Source organism: Erythrolamprus reginae, chromosome 4, assembly GCF_031021105.1.
Source record: "Erythrolamprus reginae isolate rEryReg1 chromosome 4, rEryReg1.hap1, whole genome shotgun sequence".
NCBI lineage: Eukaryota > Metazoa > Chordata > Lepidosauria > Squamata > Dipsadidae > Erythrolamprus > Erythrolamprus reginae.
Genome location: NC_091953.1, coordinates 124,776,523 through 124,795,061, shown reverse-complemented (window position 1 = coordinate 124,795,061; position 18,539 = coordinate 124,776,523). Strand labels below are relative to the sequence as shown.

The 18,539-nt window shown below is 43.8% G+C and overlaps 1 protein-coding gene across 1 annotated transcript; it reads left to right on the top strand.

The window, feature by feature from the left end:
* The first annotated feature begins 6,704 nt into the window (after window positions 1-6,704).
* On the top strand, window positions 6,705-12,110 carry CLN5 (CLN5 intracellular trafficking protein). Its single transcript, XM_070751871.1, has 4 exons — window positions 6,705-6,974; window positions 7,192-7,357; window positions 9,195-9,420; window positions 11,043-12,110. Exons 1-4 carry the CDS (start codon window positions 6,853-6,855, stop codon window positions 11,552-11,554), a joined length of 1,026 nt encoding a protein of 341 aa, XP_070607972.1. The 5' UTR covers window positions 6,705-6,852; the 3' UTR covers window positions 11,555-12,110.
* The last annotated feature ends 6,429 nt before the right edge of the window (window positions 12,111-18,539 follow it).

The following is an 18,539-nucleotide window of genomic DNA, read 5'->3' as shown; positions in this document are numbered from 1 at the left end:
TATATGATGTAAATGTTTTCATTTTAATAATAAAATTCAAAAAAAAAAAAGACTATGCAGATTGAGTTCTTGGCGAGTAAGGCTTCTTGTCGATGGCGTTCTCCGCGGGACCATAAATAATGGGAGGAAATGAGAGCGAGAGGCGAGAGGGGGAAAGCCGGAGGGGGAAGAATTTATTTTTTTCCCTTTAAATTAGCGCGCCGGCCTGCGGGATGTTTTTTCCCTTCCTTTCATTTCAAGCGTTCGATGAGCCCCTGCGTCAGTCCCAGCTGAAGAAGCTGCGACCGGCTGAGGTTGGCCAAGTGAGGGAAGAAGACCATCAGCTTCTCCCAACAGAGTTCCAGCAAGCTGGGCACCACGAGCCACATCTTAAAGAGGGAGCCAGTCCATCTGTTCCGGTGAATGTCCACCACGTCTCCGTGGACATACATGCAGCCGGCCTGCGGAGCAGCAGCAGCAGAAGAAGAAAAAGAAAATTTAAATTTTTTAGAATTTTGCCTATTATATAACAATTCAAAGTGTTGGTTATGACCTATAAAGCCCTTCATGGCATCGGACCAGAATACCTCCGTAACCGCTTTCTGCCGGACGAATCCCAGCGATCGGTTAGGTCCCACAGAGTTGGCCTTCTCCGGTTCCCGTCGACTAAACAATGTCATCTAGCGGGACCCAGGGGAAGAGCCTTCTCTGTGGCAGCCCCGACCCTCTGGAACCAGCTCCCCCCAGAGATTAGAACTCCCCCCACCCTCCTTGCCTTTCGTAAAGTTCTTAAGACCCATCTCTGCCGTCAGGCATGGGGGAACTGAGACATCTCCCCCGGGCCTATACAGTTTATACATGGTACGTTTGTGTGTATGTTTGCTTTTAATAATGGGGTTTTTAGTGTTTTTTAAATTATTAGATTTGTTCTTACATTGTCTTTGCTATTGTTGTGAGCCGCCCCGAGTCTGCGGAGAGGGGCGGCATACAAATCTAATAAATAATAAAAAATAATAATAATAATAATAAATGAAAATTTTGCTACAAGCAACAAAACTCTGAATTATATTAACTGGCGAAAAAGATTGATAAGTATTTTATTTTATTCTTTGTTGGTGTCTTGAAAAGCTTCTAAGCCCCTTGCCTGTAGCCCCCACGCCCAAGAGAATAGAAAATAATAGAATTGGGACCTTGGAGGTCTTCTAGTCCAGCCCCCTGCTTAGGCAGGAACCCCTACATCACTTCAGACACATGGTTGTCCAACATCTGCTTAAAAACTTCCAGTGTTGGGGCATTCACAACTTCTGGAGGCAACTTCTGTTCCACCGATTAACTGTTCTGACTGTCAGGAAATTTCTCCTTAGTTCTAAGTTGCTTCCCTCCTTGTTTAGTTTCCACCCATTGCTTCTTGTTCTACCCTCAGGTGCTTTGGAGAATAGCCTGAGTCCCTCTTCTTTGTTGAGATATTGGAAGGCTGCTATCCTGTCTCCCCTGGTCCTTCTTTACTTTAAACTAGCCAGGCTCAGTTCCTGCAACCGTTCTTCATATGTTTTAGCCTCCAGTCCCCTCATCCTCTTTGTGGCTCTTCTCTGCACACTTTCTAGAGTCTCAACATCCTTTTTGCATTGTGCAGACATTCCAAGTGTGGCCTGACCAAGGCCTTATAAAGTGGTATTAACACTTAGAAACATAGAAACATAGAAGACTGACGGCAGAAAAAGACCTCATGGTCCATCTAGTCTAGTTTCCCCATTCCTTTAACATTAACAGAGGGATTAGACTCAAGTTCACTTGACATGAATTTGAGTCTAATCCCTCTGTTAATGTTAAAGGAATGGGGAAACTGGGTGGGCTGCAAAGGCTTCTGCCCCACCAGCACTGGCTGTGGGAGGAATGTCTTCAAGCTCTCTTTGGGGGGGATCAGCCAGGGTTGGGCAGTGGTTAGAGTGCAGCCCTGCAGGCTCCTTCAGCTAACTGCTAGCTGCAGTTCAACAGTTCAAATCTCCCCACCGACTCCAGGTTGACTCAGCCTTCCATCCTTCCGAGGGGGGTCAAATGAGGACCCAGATTGTTGGGGGCAAGAGGCTGATTCTGTAAACCGCGTAGAGAGGGCTGTCAAAGCACTGTGGAGCGGTAGATAAGTCTAAATGCTACTAATAAAGCATTTTATAAAACATTCTATAATATTATAAAACATTTTTATAAAGTTGTTTTCTCACACAATAGAGAATGGTAACTTTGCTGCAGAACCAGCTATTTCATATAAATCATTTTCACAAATAAGATAAATAAATTTGTGAGTTCAGTTTCGATTTCTGATGGCTGCATAAATAGAAGAGAATATTTATGGCCTCGGGGGTTGAACTGTGGGGTCTTTAGTGCTCTCTTGAGCTTGGTGGTTTTCTTCAGATGTCTCATAACCCAACTAGGTGTTATCATCAGTGATAGAAGGGAGTGGGGAGAGGAAGAGGTGGTCTGTGGAGTCCTTGATGCTCTCTGAGCTGGGTTATTTCCTTGCCGATGTCTCATCACCCAACCAGGTAACATCTTCAGTGCTAGAAGAGACTGGCCAGCTGTACACAGAAGGGTTTAGAACATTTAGCCTCCGCCAGTTGGATGAAGCTCTTTCCTCCGCAGCAGCTGATCGGCCGCTGCCTTCACTCCCTCGCCCAAAGGCCCCTAGCTCTTGGCCCCAGTCCTTTGGCCACAAAAATACAAATTCAGCCACAGCCTTTTGGCCACATGGTACACTTCGCCACCATCCAATCAGAACGGTTGTTACAAAATGCTACTTTTGGAAGGAAAGAATGGGACAGTTTGCTCTTTCATATACAAACACCCACATTGAATGATAGAAACATAGAAACAAAGAAGACTGACGGCAGAAAAAGACCTCATGGTCCATCTAGTCTGCCCTTATACTATTTCCTGTGTTTTATCTTAGGATGGATAGAGATGGAAGGGACCTCGGTGGCCATCTAGTCTGACCCCCTTCTCATTCAGGAGACTTACAGAAAGATAGAGACGTCTCTATCATTCTGTAGGTCTCCTGAATGAGAAGGTGGGTCATGTCAGACTATATTGCCACCAAGGTCCCTTCCCTCTCTATCATTCTGTAAGTCTCCTGAATGAGAAGGGGGTCAGACTAGATGGCCACCGAGGTTCCTTCCATCTCTATCATTCAATGTGTGTGTTTGTGTATGAAAGAGCAAACTGTCCCATTCTTTCCTTCCAAAAGTAGCATTTTTTAACAACTGTTCTGATTGGATGGTGGCGAAGTGTCCCATGTGCCCAAAAGGCTGTGGCTGAATTTGGATTTTTGTGGCCAAAGGGCTGGGGCCAAGAGCTAGGGGCCTTTGGGCGAGGGAGTGAAGGCAGCGGCCGATCAGCTGCTGCGGAGGAAAGAGCTTCATCCAATTGGCGGAGGCAAAAAGTCCCATTCCCCGCCAGGCATGGGGGAATTGAGATCCTCTTTCCCCCTAGGCCTTTACAATTCTGTGCATGGTATGTATGTATGTATGTTTGGTTTTTATATTAATGGATTTTTAATCATTTCTAATATCAGATTACTATTGTACACTGTTTTATTGTCGCTGTTAGCCGCCCCGAGTCTCCGGAGAGGGGCGGCATACAAATCCAATAAATAAATAAACCTCCTGTTCAAGAAGACCCTATACGCGTGATGGTGAACCTATGGCATCTGTGCCACAGATGGTATGGGAAGCCATTTTGGAGAGCACGCGGGATTTTGTCATGTTTCAGCTCAAGCGTGGATGCGCACCCTCGCAGCTGATTTTCGGCCTTGGGAAAGGCTGTTTCATCCTCTGGACACTTCAGGAAAGCTTCCCTGAAGCCCCGGAGGCCAAAAATTCTCCCAACAGACAAACCGGAAGTTCAGAAAAATACACTTCCGGTTTGCTAGTGTGCCGTTTTTTGCACTCCTGAGGGTTCAGGGAAGCTCCCTGACGCTGTGCAGTGCAAAAAATAGAACAATGGGCAAAACGGAAGTGTCTTTTTTTGAATTTCCAGTTTGCTGTTGTGCTGCTTTTTTGCACTTTGGAGAATTCAGGGAAGATTCCTGAAGCCCCCGAGTGCAAAAAACAGCACAATGGGTGCGGTGCTGCAAAGTCCCTGATCAAGACAATGTCTTCAGAGGGACTAAGGGCAACCCAGCCGTGTGGGGTCACTCACGAACGCCAATCCTAGAAAGAAAACTTGGACACATTTCTCTCCGGGTGAAATGACACAGTATTGAGATGTGCACGTTCTTTTATTGGGGGAATGTGCAAATTGGGCATGATTATACGTACATGTCAAGTGATATACAAACATCCAATAACATAACTCTAAGATATGACACAACTTCCGAGTCCTTCCTATCTACATATGGCACATAACTAGTTTTTACTGAACAAATGTCTCTCATGGCCAATTTCCTGGGACCTTTTGTTGTTAATACAGCTATCTCCTGTTTACCACAAAGCAAGGTCTTTTTATCACAGTCTTCATCCTGTTTATCCCAGGCAAATGGTGTCTTTTGATCACACAGTTCTTTTCCTGTTGACACATTCTTGTTATTTGAGGAGAGCCACTGAATCGTTTTATGGCCAGTCACTTCCTAAGCAGAGTTCACCAGAAATGCAGACTCACTTTGTGACCTACGTGCAGTCCTGTTCCTGGCTAATGGAATCGGAGTGTATAAGGCATTTGTTGTTAGAAGTCCAGATATCAAATCCTATCCTAACATTATGCTATGGCAGCTACAAATGGGCAAACCGGAAGTACATTTTCTAAACTTCTGGTTTGCCCGTTGTGCTTTTTTCCCCCACTCAGGAGTGCAAAAAAACCAGCACAATGGCAAACCGGAATTGTATTTTTCCCGAACTTCCGTTTTGCCCGTTTGGGCAGTTTTTTCACCCACCAGGCTTCAGAAAGGCCTGTACGCATGCATGGGGGGAGGGGGGGAGGGATGTGGGCATATGCACACATGCTAACACACACACACACACACACACTTTTGGCACATGAGTCAAAAACGGTTCGCCATCACTACCCTATATTTTATTTTATTATTTATTTATTAATTAATTAATTACATTTGTATGCCGCCCCTCTCCATAGACTCGGTGCGGCTCACAACACAATAAAAACAGTTCATGACAAATCTAATAATTTACAATTTAAAATATTTAAAAAACCCCATTATTAAGCATACATACATACAAACATACCATACATAAATTGTATAGGCCCGGGGGAGATATCTCAATTCCCCCATGCCTGACGACAAAGGTGGGTTTTGAGGAGTTTACGAAAGGCAAGGAGGGTAGGGGCAGTTCCAATCTCTGGGGGGAGCTGGTTCCAGAGAGTCAGGGACGTCACAGAGAAGGCTCTTCCCCTGAGGCCGGCCAACCGACATTGTTTAGTTGACGGGACCCGGAGAAGGCCAACTCTGTGGGACCTAATCAGTCGCTGGGATTCGTGCAGCAGAAGGCGGTCTCTGAGATATTCTGGTCCGATACCATTTCACACAAATTATTCTCCAATCTCTCCAGCATTTGAGGGGCTGCCACAGAGAAGGCCCTGATGGCAAACCTATGGCATGCGTGCCAGAGGTGGCAGACAGAGCTTTCTCTGTGGGCATGCATGGTGTAGCCAGCTGCTCTTCTAGGTTCTGTTGTGCGCATGTGTGCCAGCCAGCTGTTCTCTCTCAGGTTTTGGTGCTCTGCCACGCGCGCTCCAGTTTCGGCACTTGGTGCCCAAAAAGTTAAGCATCACTGTTATAGAGTCTCCTACTTAATATGAGCCGGGGTGGCGCAGCAGATAGAGTGCTGTACTGCAGGCCACTGAAGCTGACTGTATATCTGAAGGTCAGCGGTTCAAATATCATCACCGGCTCAAGGTTGACTCAGCCTTCCATCCTTCCGAGGTGGGTAAAATGAGGACCCGGATTGTGGGGGCAATAGCCTAGCTCTGTTAAAAAGTGCTATTGCTAACATGTTGCTACTCTACTCATTTCCAATCACACATGGCCAATAGAGCTACTCTACTACAATCCTACTGAAAAGAACGATCTAGAAAAACAACCTGGTGTATAAAATACAAAAACAGCTGCCCTGTCTCTTTCTTTTCTCTCTTTCTCTTTCTTTCCTTCTCTGCCTGCTTTCTCCTTCTCTTTTCTTTTTTTTGTTTCCTTTTGTTTTTGCAATTACAATTTTTTTTATAATTGTTTTTGTAATGTTTTGCGAGTACAAGTGCACTAGAGTGCCTTCCATCCCCTGTCCTATTGCTCTCCTATATCTCCTATAGCTTTCTTCTATTCCTATATCTCTTCTTCTGTTCTTTCATTGATATGTTCTATTACTATACCTTCTTTTCTATTATTTCTTAGATATATTTTACTATGAGTATCTCCTCTATAACCTTCATCGTGTATTTTACTATGTGTATATAGATATATACCCACTAAAACCCTCATTGTGTATTGGACAAAATAAACAAACAAACAAATAAATAAATTAAAAAAAAACCTATTGTATTTGATTATTCTTTTTGTCTGTTTTTTATATGCCAATAATTAATAAAGAAATTTTTTAAAAATAAATAAAGCTACTCTACTCACCTCACACATGGTCAATAAAGCTACTCTGCTCCTAATGTCCTATCCATTTAGCCTCCACTACTAGCCTGCAAAGAAGCCCCGCCTCCTCCACCGCAGCTGATCTCCGGAACGGCGAGGCTCGTCCCCGCACGCCCCTTCCCTGTCACGTGACTCCCCGGGGCGTCGCTCAGCTGACGACAGGAACGCGCACGCTCTGGAGCTGCCGCTGTGCAAACCCAGTCCGGCTTTCGGTTGCTTTCTGCGTGGACGGGATGTCACCGCGGACCATGCCTCGGTTGCTTCTGCTGCGGCTGCTGCTGGTGGTGGCGGCTCTGGCGCCGGCCGGTAGGGCGGATGCGTGTGAGGGCCAGGGCCGCTGGCCGGTTCCCTACAGGCGAGTCTCGGATCGGTCGGTGCGGGGCTAGGCAAAGTGTGGGCTCTTCTAGGACTTGTGGACTTCAACTCCCAGAATTCCTGAGCCTATCGTGCCAGCTCGGGAATTCTGGGAGTTGAAGTCCATAAGTCCTAGAAGAGCCCATTTTGCCTGGGTGGGTGGGAGGCAGAGCGGGGAAAGCCCTCCGGTGACGCCCCTCCTCTCACGGTTCCCGCAGGCGCTTCGCTCGCCGTCCCCGGCCGGATCCCTTCTGCCAAGCCCGCTACACCTTCTGCCCGAGCGGCTCGGCCCTTCCGGAGATGCGGGAGACGGACGTCCTGGCCGTGTATCGCTTGCAGGCTCCCGTTTGGGAGTTCAAGTACGGAGGGCTTCTGGGCCACCTGGTAGGAGCGGTTCCGCTTCGGGGTTTGGAAACCCCCTCTCCCTCTTTTACTCCCCGGATTAAAAATCCCCAAGTGAATTGGGTTGGGAGTTCCACGTTCTCACCCCCCCAGCCCAGAACTTACACCGAGGCTTTTCCTGCTTGCTATCGAAGGAGCCCCGAGAGTAGAGTTTTTAAGAGGCAGAGTAGCTTTATTGGCCATGGGTGATTGGAAATGAGTAGAGTAGGGGAGAGTAGCTTTATTGGCCATATGTAATTGGAAATGAGTAGAGGAGTACAGTACCTTTATTGCCCATGGGTGATTGGAAATGAGTAGAGGAGGAGAGAGTAGCTTTATTGGCCATATGTAATTGGAAATGAGTAGAGTAGAATAGGAGTACACTAGCTTTATTGGCCATGGGTGTTTGGAAATGAGTAGAGTAGAAGTAGAGTACCTTTATTGGCCATGGGTAATTGGAAATGAATAGAGTAGGAGAGAGTAGCTTTATTGGCCATATGTGATTGGAAATGAGTAGAGTAGAACAGTAGCTTTATTGGCCATGGGTGTTTGGAAATGAGTAGAGTAGGAGTAGAGTACCTTTATTTAGTTTTTGGATTTATATGCTGCCCCTCTCCGAAGACTCGGGGGCGCCTTACAGCATATGAAAAGAATAATAAAATTATTGTATAAAATAAAATTATGGCTTTTATTGGCCATCTGTGATTGGAAATGAGTAGAAGAGGAGTAGAGTAGCTTTATTATCCATAGGTGATTAGAAATGAGTAGAGGAGGAGTAGAGTAGCTTTATTGGCCATGGGTGATTGGGAATGGTCACCTGAAGGTTTATCTGTGTCTCCAGGGTCACCTGAGTGGTGCAAATTGGTGTGGATCCTTTTTGGAACTGTTGTACAGTAAGACCTCACCTATTGCTGGTGTTACGTTCCAGACCTGGCCGCGATAGGTGAAATCCGCGATGGGGAATTTATCAACTGATAGTACTTATTTAAGTATTTATATTGTAATTGTTTGGTAAGTTTTCATTGTTTTAAGTGTTTATAAACCCTTCCCACACAGTATTTATTTTAGATACAGTATTTAAATAGTATTTACAATTTTAGATATATATTTTTTGAAAAACCTGCCGATCGAGTTCCGCGGGCTGTTTAAATCTGCCGATCGACTTCCTCAGAAACCCGCGAACCAGCGAAGATCCGCGAATGATTTTTCTCATTGATATTTCTTGAAAACCCATGATGAAGTGAAGCCGCAGTAGGTGAAGCGCGGTATAGCGAGGGACTACTGTATTGTAGATTGGAGGAAAGAAGGCTGTTCAATTTTGACATAGGTGGCCTCTTTAATTCCTGCAAGGAATGCAAATCCTTCCATTGCCAGTCAGAGCTGAGGAAGCTTCTTAGATGAGAAGTGAAATGCCTTCAAAGAAAATCCAAAAGTCCAGTTGCTTCTTGAAAAAAAGCCAACATTTGGAAAACTGACCATGGAGGTTCTCAGTCCTCCAGGTCCTGTTTGTCCCAAATGTGCTTTTTTTTTTTCAAGAGGCAATTGGACTTTTCTTCGAAGACGTTTTGCTTCTCATCCACGAAGCTTCTTCAGTTCTGACCGGATGGTGGGGAATGGAAAGATTTAGATTCCTTGCGGACAGCGTTTGTATTTGCATGTGAACCTTTTCTTAGGAACCAGAAGTGCTGATTGTGCTAAATTGGATTGATGGGAACCTTTCAGCTTTTAACCTTTGCTGAACTTTGCAGTTTTCCTGAATTTGGGCAGGGTGCCTGTGTGTGGGTGGGAAACGTAGCTCACTGCACCGCCTCTGTAACTCGCGTTTCGTTTCCTTTCCCAGAAAATTATGCACGATGCCGTGGGTTTCCGAAGCTCCTTGACTGGGAAGAACTACACAATGGAGTGGTACGAGCTGTTCCAGCTTGGCAACTGTACCTTCCCACACCTGCGGCCGGGAAACCCCGCCCCCTTCTGGTGCAACCAGGGAGCGGCCTGCTTCTATGAAGGGATTGATGATGCCCACTGGAAGGAAAATGGTACCCTGGTCCAGGTGACTACAATTTCAGGTAATCAGGTGTAACTCACTGTAGCTGTTGCTCAGTGTTCTAAACTCTGCCCATTCCATCCATCCATCCATCATCCGATATTGACAAAATTGAATGGGTCCAAAGACGGGCTACATGAATGGTGGAAGGTCTTAAGCATAAAACGTATCAGGAAAGACTTCATGAACTCCATCTGTATAGTCTGGAGGACAGAAGGGAAAGGGGGGACAGGATCGAAACATTTAAATATGTCAAAGGGTTAAATAAGTTTCAGGAGGGAAGTGTTTTTCATAGGAAAGTGAACACAAGAACAAGGGGACACAATCTGAAGTTAGTTGGGGGGAAAATCAAAAGCAACGTGAGAAAATATTATTTCACTGAAAGAGTAGTAGATCCTTGGAACAAACTTCCAGCAGACGTGGTTGGTAAATCCACAGCAACTGAATTTAAACATGCCTGGGATAAACATAGATCCATCCTAAGATAAAATACAGGAAATAGCATAAGGGCAGACTAGATGGACCATGAGGTCTTTTTCTGCCGTCAGTCTTCTATGTTTCTATCCATCTATCATAAATAGTCTTGACTCCAATGACTAAATCAAAACAGAAGGCCATTCTATTTTTTCTAGCATCAACAAGAAAATCATATAAAACTTTATGCGCCTGCCTTCCTGTATGCCCCCTCCCTCTTTCTTTCTTTCTTTCTTTCTTTCTTTCTTTCTTTCTTTCTTTCTTTCTTTCTTTCTTTCTTTCTTTCTTTCTTTCTCTATTTAGTTCCTTAATAATAATTTATTAGATTTGTATGCCGCCCCTCTTCTTCCTTCCTTCCTTCCTTCCTTCCTTCCTTCCTTCCTCCCTCCCTCCCTCCCTCCCTCCCTCCCTCCTTCCCCCCCAAAGTTTGGATTATTTTGTAGAATAGAATCTGCAGAGATAATAATAACAACAAGAAGTACAAAAACAACAGTTGGAAGGGACCTTGCAGGTCTTCTAGTCCAACCCCCGCTTAGGCAGGAAATCCTACACCACAAGAGGATAAGAAAGGCTATTTGTAACACAACACAAGAAAATTTAGAAAAGAGGAAAGAAAAAAGAAGTTCTTGAAAGGAAACGTTTGTAAACTGAATGGTGGTTATCCAACATCTTCTTACAAACTGGAGGACAGAAGGGAAAAGGGGGACATGAATGAAACATTTAAACATGTTAAAGGGTTAAGTAAGGTTCAGGAGCGAAGTGTTTTTAATAGGAAAGTGAACACAAGAACAAGGAGGCACAATCTGAGGTTAGTTGGAAAGATCAGAAGCAATGTGAGAAAATATTATTTGACTGAAAGAGTAGTAGATGCTTAGAACAAACTCCCAGCAGACGTGGTTGGTAAATCCACAGTAACTGAATTTAAACATGCCTGGGATAAACATCTATCCATCCTAAGATAGAATACAGGAAATCGTAGTAAGGGCAGACTAGATGGACCATGAGGTCTTTTTCTGTTGTCAATCATCTATGTTTCTATGTAATTTCCAGTGCTGGAGCATTCACAGCTTCTGGAATTAAGCACTTCCACTGATGAATTGTTCTCATTGTCAGGAAAGTTGTGCAAGTAAGTTTCTAAAATACGGTGTTTTTTCCCCCTCCCATTTTTAGGAGCTGTATTCAATCAAATGGCAAAATGGGTGAAATACGACAACGAAACTGGCATTTACTACGAGACCTGGATGGTCAAAAGCAGCCCAGAAAAAAATTCCCGCGTCTGGTTTGAAGCTTACGAATGCTCCAAATTCGTCCTACGGACGTACCAGAAGCTGGCTGAGCTGGGGGCCGTTTTCAAGAAGATGGAGACAAATTACACCACCATTACTCTCTTCAGCGGAGAGCCCGTTTGCCTGGGCAACGAGACGACACTCTTCGGACCACTGGGAAACAAATCCTTGGCATTTTCTATCAGGGATTTCTACTTGCCCTTCAAACCATATCACTCAATGAAGGAGTTCTTCCTTAACTTATTGAAGATACTTGAGGAGGTAGTTCTGGATCATCGGTTTTTCTTGTTTTATAATCAGGAATATTGGTTTTTGCCCATGAAATACCCTTACATGAAAGTAACGTACGAAGAAATCCCGTTGCCGAACTCAAATGCTACCAAATCCGATGTGTAAAATTGCTTCCTGTCTTAAGCCGCTCTGGATGGTCTGAGTCCCTTTGGGACCCGTCAACGCCAAATTCTAGTTTCATGCGATGTAAGGAATGGGATGGTTTTAACCGTGTTACGGTCTGTTTCAGTGGACTCAAGCTTTGATGGCGAGCAGTGCAGTAGGATCACAAGGATGAGTGGCTGTGGATGATTGGAATTGTAGCCTAATAGAGGTCGGGGAACATCAGATTAAGCTTCTCTAATTGTGCATTTCTCTTCCTTAAATGAATGTCTTGAACGGCAAGTTTATATAACGCTGGAGGCATTACAAACAAATATGCCTGTTAGCTAGTGGGCAATTTGTCCGACAACAGTTAGGAAGCACTGGTGATGTATCCTAGTTTGGTAATGAAACGTCTACAAGGAAACCGAAGCCAGGGAGCACTGAGGACACCACAGAAAGTAAGCTAATAAACCCCTGCAGGAGAAGACTGAAAGATTAATAGTATAATGTCTTAAATAAAATTCATGCCTGAATGACTGTATGTGGTATTCAGGAATACAGAGCTTTTAACACAGGCTTTCTATACTCGATATGGAAAGTTATTCCTAGATGGGTACACGGAGGATTGTAAACTTTGGCACGTGCCTGTCGAGCCATACATCTATGTGCTGTTTCTATGTTGGTTGAGGCAGGCAGGATTCCCTGGAGTACCATTTGTTGAGGGTCAAGGGAAAGGGAGGGTTTTGCCTTCTCTTTCTGCTCAAGATCCCCATGGACGATTTGTGGGCCACTGTGGGACATAGAATACAGGTAGTCTCCAACTTACAATGGGGATCCGTTCCCATGGCCCGTCGTAAGCCGAGTTGGGTGTAAGTCAGAATATTCCGATTTACACTAATATTCCGACTAACACGGCGGTGGCGGCAGCTTATTCAAGGAACCAACAGCCGGCGAAGCCTCCTGCTGAACGTTCAGGCGAGGGGATCTCCACGGTGGGCGGCCTTGGAGGCTACAGCAACGCAGCGCCAAGAAGGACTGGCTTAAAGGGACCAACAGCCGGTTCTTCTCGGCGCTGCGTTGCTGTAGCCTCCGAGGCTGCCCACCATGGAGATCCCCTCGCCCGAATGGAGATGGCGGCAGCCTCGGAGGCTGCAGCAACGCAGCGCCAAGAAGGACCGGCTGTTGGTCCCTTGAAGCTGTCGCCGCCTCTGTTCGGGCGAGGGAATCTCCACGGGGTCTCCGAAGCCACCGCCCACCGCGGAGATCCCTTTGCCCGAATGGAGGAGGCGGCGGCGGCGGCTTCGAAACTGTCCCCAGGTCGTCGTAACCCAGGGACTACCTGTACTGGACTCAATGGGCTTTGACCTGATTCAGCATGGCTCTTCTTATGTTCAATATTTGGCATAGATTAACCTATGCCGCATTCTATCTAAGAACAGAACAGAATAACATTGCATTAGCTCAGTCCCAAGGTGTATGTGTCTGCCCGCCAGCTGATCTTTGGCTCACACAGAGGATCTGGGAGGGCGTTTTTTATTCCCAGAGAGCCTCTGGGGGAATGGGGGAGAGCCTTTTTACCTTCCCCCAGCTCCAGGGAAGCCTTTGGAACCTGGGGAGGGCGAAACACGAGTCTACTGGGCCCACCTGAAGTTGGTAAAAAGGTCATTTTCGACCACCACAGGGCCTCCGTGGGGCGGGGAAGCTGTTTCCGCCCTCCCCAGGCATTGAATTATGGGTGTGGGCAGTCACGCATGCGTGATAGCGTGCGTGCATGCTCTTTTGGCACCTGAGGAAAAAAAAGATTTGCCATCACTGCTATAGGTCATTTAATTTAACCCCCCTTGCCTATGGTGGCACATGGAGTCATCTCTGGGAGAGCAAAAAAACAGGCCTACCGGAAGTCAGGAAACAAGCCATTTCCGGCCTCCGGAGGCTTCAGGAAGCCTGCTAGGCCCAAAACGGGGCATGAGGGGTTGTGCAGGCATGCGCAGGGGGGCAGGGCAGCATGGGGAGCATTGCATTATGGGTTTGGGCACACACACATGTGCGATAGCGTGCGTTTGCCTGCTTTCGGCACCTGAGGAAAAAAAGGTTAGCCATCATTGCCCTACACCAGTGTTTCCCAACCTTGGCAACTTGAAGATATTTGGACTTCAACTCCCAGAATTCCCCAGCCAGCGCATGCTGGCTGGGGAATTCTGGGAGTTGAAGTCCAAATATCTTCAAGTTGCCAAGGTTGGGAAACACTGCCCTAGGCCATTTGTGGCAGGCCAGTCTTTTCTTGAACTTAGCAAGCTCAGCACAGCGATCCTGAAAACGTCAAATTTCTGCAGTACGTCTTAGGCGATGATCTGGAAAGAAAAAAACTGACCCCTGGAAAGATTTAAGTTTCTCCGTCACCGCTCAGAATTTACCTCACCCGTTCCGACAAACCACAAATGCATCCTATCTGTGGTGAATTTGAGAGCCGTGAAGAAGCCCGCGTGCCTTAGCTGCTTGCCAGATGCCACTGGGCACGAGGGCTGCGTTTCCAAAGTTTGCCAAGTTTCTTGACTTTTTTTTTCTGATAAGTGCCAACAAGATATGTGGGATCTTCTTCTTTAAGCGGGACAGTGACGTCTTTATTTTTGTAGGAAAATTATTGCAGAAAACAGCCATTCTTTGGAAGAATACACAGGTTTACAAAAAATATTTTTTTAATCCTCGGAGTTGACCTTGCACTTTTCTGAATCATTTTTTTTTGTTTTGATTTCAAAAATGTATATAATTTTTCTCTAGCAGGTATAGTTTCCATGGAGCAGCATTATTATTATAAGGTATAGGAAATACAGTGTTCCCTCAGTTTTTGCGGGGGATGAGTTCTGAGACTGCCCGCGAAAGTCGAATTTCCGTGAAGTAGAGATGCGGAAGTAAATACACTATTTTTGGCTATGAACAGTATCACAAGCCTTCCCTTAACACTTTTAAACCCTAAATTACAATTTTCCATTCCCTTAGCAACTATTTAGATTATTATTCATTATCTTTATTTTTCAAAGTTTATTTAAAAAAAATTATTAAAGGCGGACGAAAGTTTGGCGATGACATATGATGTCATTGTGCGGGGAAAACCATGGTATAGGGGGGAAAACCGAAGTATTTTTAAATTATTTTTGAAAAACAGTGGGACTTTTCGTGAAGTTTGAACCCGCGAAAATCGAGGGAACACTGTATACTGGCGACATTAAGAAAACAGTAACACAAGTATACAAAAAATATTTTTTGTAAGACTACACAGGTCTAGAAAAAATATTTTTTTGTAATCATCGCTGTTGATCTTGTACTTTTCTGAATAATTTTTTTGGTCTGATTTCAAAAATGTATATAGTTTTTTTCTGTAGCAGGTATAATTTCCACGGAGCAGCATCATTATTATAAGGTATAGGAAATATACTGGTGACATTAAGAAAGCAGAAGTTAACACATACGTTGAAAATGTAGAAATAACATAATAACAAAAATGCTTCTATATCAGAAACTTTATGTGTGTGAGCAAAACTAAACATATTTTGGGAATCGGCACATCAAAATCCATAAAACATATTATCTTTGGAAACATACTGCTCAAAAAAATAAAGGGACCACTCAAATAACACATCCTAGATCTGAATGAATGAAATATTCCCATTGAATACTTTGTACAAAGTTGAATGTACCAAGCATGTGGAATTGATTGTCAATCAGTGTTGCTTCCTAAGTGGAGAGTTTGATTTCACAGAAGTTTGATTTACTTGGAGTTATATTGTGTTGTTTAAGTGTTCCCTTTATTTTTTTTGAGCAGTGTATTTTTTCACAATGCCATTGTTTGTAGTAAGCATCATTCCAGATTTCATACTTTGTGTAAATGTCTTTAAAAATAATAATAATAAGAGGGGTGAATGCAGCCTCTCCTTTATATCAGGTGCAAACGGAGAGAATCCCCTCCCTCTTGCTCAGAATCAGGAACTATATTTGTTACTGGAATCATGGGAAGTCCTCATTTAGCAACTGCGTTTCACAGCTTAGTCGTTGAGTGAAGCAGTTGCTAACTGAAACCACAATTCTGCTGATGATCCTCAGCTTTCCTTGGCTTTACAGATGCAAGGAGTGTTTTAACCCAGCCTTCACAGAAGCAACAAACTCCTCACAAAGAAAAAAACCCTCTTTATTTACACCTTGGGAATTAACTGCATTCACCAGCAGAAAATCCAGGAGTCCTGCAAGGAGTTAACTGAAACAATAGTCCTTGTCAGCTTGTTATGATAAATGCAAGGCCCTGGGCTCCTAGCCAAAATATTTAATTTAATTTAATTTAATTTATTTGACTTCTATGTAGTACGACTCGGGGCAGCTTACGACAAAAAACAATGCAATACAATAGCACAACAATAAAAATAAAGTCAAATATAACAATAATTATAAAACCCTAAGTATGACCCTACTAAAATAACCCCATGTAAAAACCGTAAATTCAATCATCAACAACATGCATGCCAGTCAAAAACAATTTGGGCATGTCAGATTGCAAATTAAGTCAGAGAAGTAGACAAACCTCAGATCTGGCAAGGCAGTCTTGAAACAGGCAAGGAGCAAATTTTCTAGAAATGCGAATTATTGTCTGCCACAACCAAATCACTCCCCTTTCCTCCTATTTATTCCCCAGCCAGGTAGGGGCCATTCAGCATCCATGCCTGTTTGGCTTCCCGAGTTGACTCATTGTCGTCTATTGTTCACCTCTCCTATCTGCTCTGAACATACCATATTTTTGGAGTATAAGACGCACCTTGTTTCCTCCCTAAAAGAGGCTGATAATTTGTGTGGGTCTTATACTCTGAAGGTAGCTTTTCCCCCCCAGCCCTAACTAGCTGCTAACAATCTTCCCAGCTCTTAACTTGCAGGCTCTTTCATTGTTTCTCTCTGCAAAGAATGTTCTCCAAGCCCTAAGTCTTTGCAGGGTTTTTCTTCCATTTCTCTAACTTGCTCCAAATAAGTTTCTTTCCAGCCCTAACCAGGTGCTAAAAATGTTTCCAGTTATTACCAGCTTGCAAGCTCTTTCATTGTTACTCTCTGCAAAGAATGTTCTTCAAGCCCTAAGTCTTTGCGGTGTTTTTCTTCCATTTCTCTAACTTGCTGCAAATAAATTTCTTTCCAGCCCTAACCAGGTGCTAACAATGTTTCCAGTTCTTACCCGCTTGCAAGCTCTTTCATTGTTACTCTCTGCAAATAATGTTTTCCAAACCCTGTCTTTGTAGTTTTTTTTTAAAAAACTGGTCTAACTTGCTCCAAATATTTATTTCCAGCCCTAACCAGGTGCTAACATTGTTCCCAGCTCTTACCCGCTTGCAAGCTCTTTCATTGTTACTCTCTGCAAATAATGTTTTCCAAGCCCTTTGCAGGGTTTTTTCCATTGATCTACTTGCTCTGAATGTTTCTTTCCAGATGCTAATGATGTTCCCAGCTCTTACCCACTTGCAAGCTCTTTCATTGTTACTCTCTCCAAGTAAAGTTTTTTTAAAGCCCTAACCAGGGGACAAAATAGGGAAGCTGACCAGACTAAGAATACTAGCCAGATAAATATCTGGTAAGCAGGTTCTTTTCCCTATTTTCCTTCCCAAAAACTAAGATGTGCCTTACATTCCAGTGCGTTTTATACTTCAAAAAGTATGATACATGCATCTGGCGCAGGTCCCAGCTGTTCCTCCTCCTCGCTCACTTCTGACTCCAAAGGCAGCTACCTCGCTGTCTGGAAAATGCCAGATGACCCTGGCTCTATCTCTGTGTCCAATGCTCAGCATCCATCAAAGCCTTCCTTAGGCTCCAGCACTGGCCGAAGTTCTTCCCCAACCTTCTCATCGTCTGAGTCCATTGCCGCCAGCTCTGCTGGTGACTGGCGGGGCCACAAGGAACATATAAATGTAAGGACTGGTTGTAGAGTTACTTTTTCATCATCATCATAATTGCAAATGGAAGCTAAACAAGGCTGTCCCTAAGCAAGGACTACTTCGTAAAATCTGCTAGCTGAGACAGATTTAATTGTTCTTTGATCTTGAAAGATAAATGGCTTTTGGGTTCCTATGTTTGATATACCGGTGTATAGGATGACAAAAGCGTCTGCTAAATTTATTTATTTATTTATTTGTCTTATTTATATGCTGCCCAACTCCCAAAGGACTCTAAATGTATTCAGGAGTTAAAAAATAATTGGAAGTTATTTCCCCTGCTCCCACCAGATTCTAGTATGGTTAGAAAGGAGATTCACAAATGTACTTATTTATAAAACTTTCTATGCTGCTCATCTCGCTGATGCTACGACTCTGTAACTGGCTTTCTGTTCTTTTTAAAAAAAAATTTAAAAATGTTTACTTTTCATTTTTAAAACATCACAGTAATTTTACACAGATCAATACCCGATCTCTTATATTGTATCAGTTCTATAATCTACTTGGTTGTTTATATTTACATAGTTCCATTTTTCATAAGTTCTTTCACATTATATCACATTATTTTAATTTTATTTTCAGTCCAATTGTAACATTTGTTCCAAGCTTTGTAATATTCTGAGCTGTTTAATCCCTTGATCTCCATTGTCCAGCCTATCCATTTCTGCACATCCATAAATTTTATCTATGACTATATTTTCTGGTGATACTATTTTTTCAGTACTGCGCATAACAAATCCTTGTGGCTGTTATTATATGGGTTATCAAATATTGAATTTTTTAGGATATTGTTTTTGTCTAATTTCTAATAAGAAGCATTTGGGGTAAATTCTAGTTTCTTATCTATTATCTTCTCATCTACGAGAGCAGCTGCAAGAGCAGTCATGGGCTTACCTAGCTATGCCCATGTTTCACCAACACTCCGCAGTCTGCATTGGTTGCCGATCAATTTCCGGTCACAATTCAAAGTGTTGATTATGACCTTTAAAGCCATGCATGGCATTGGACCAGAATATCTCCGAGACCGCCTTCTGCCGCACGAATCCCAG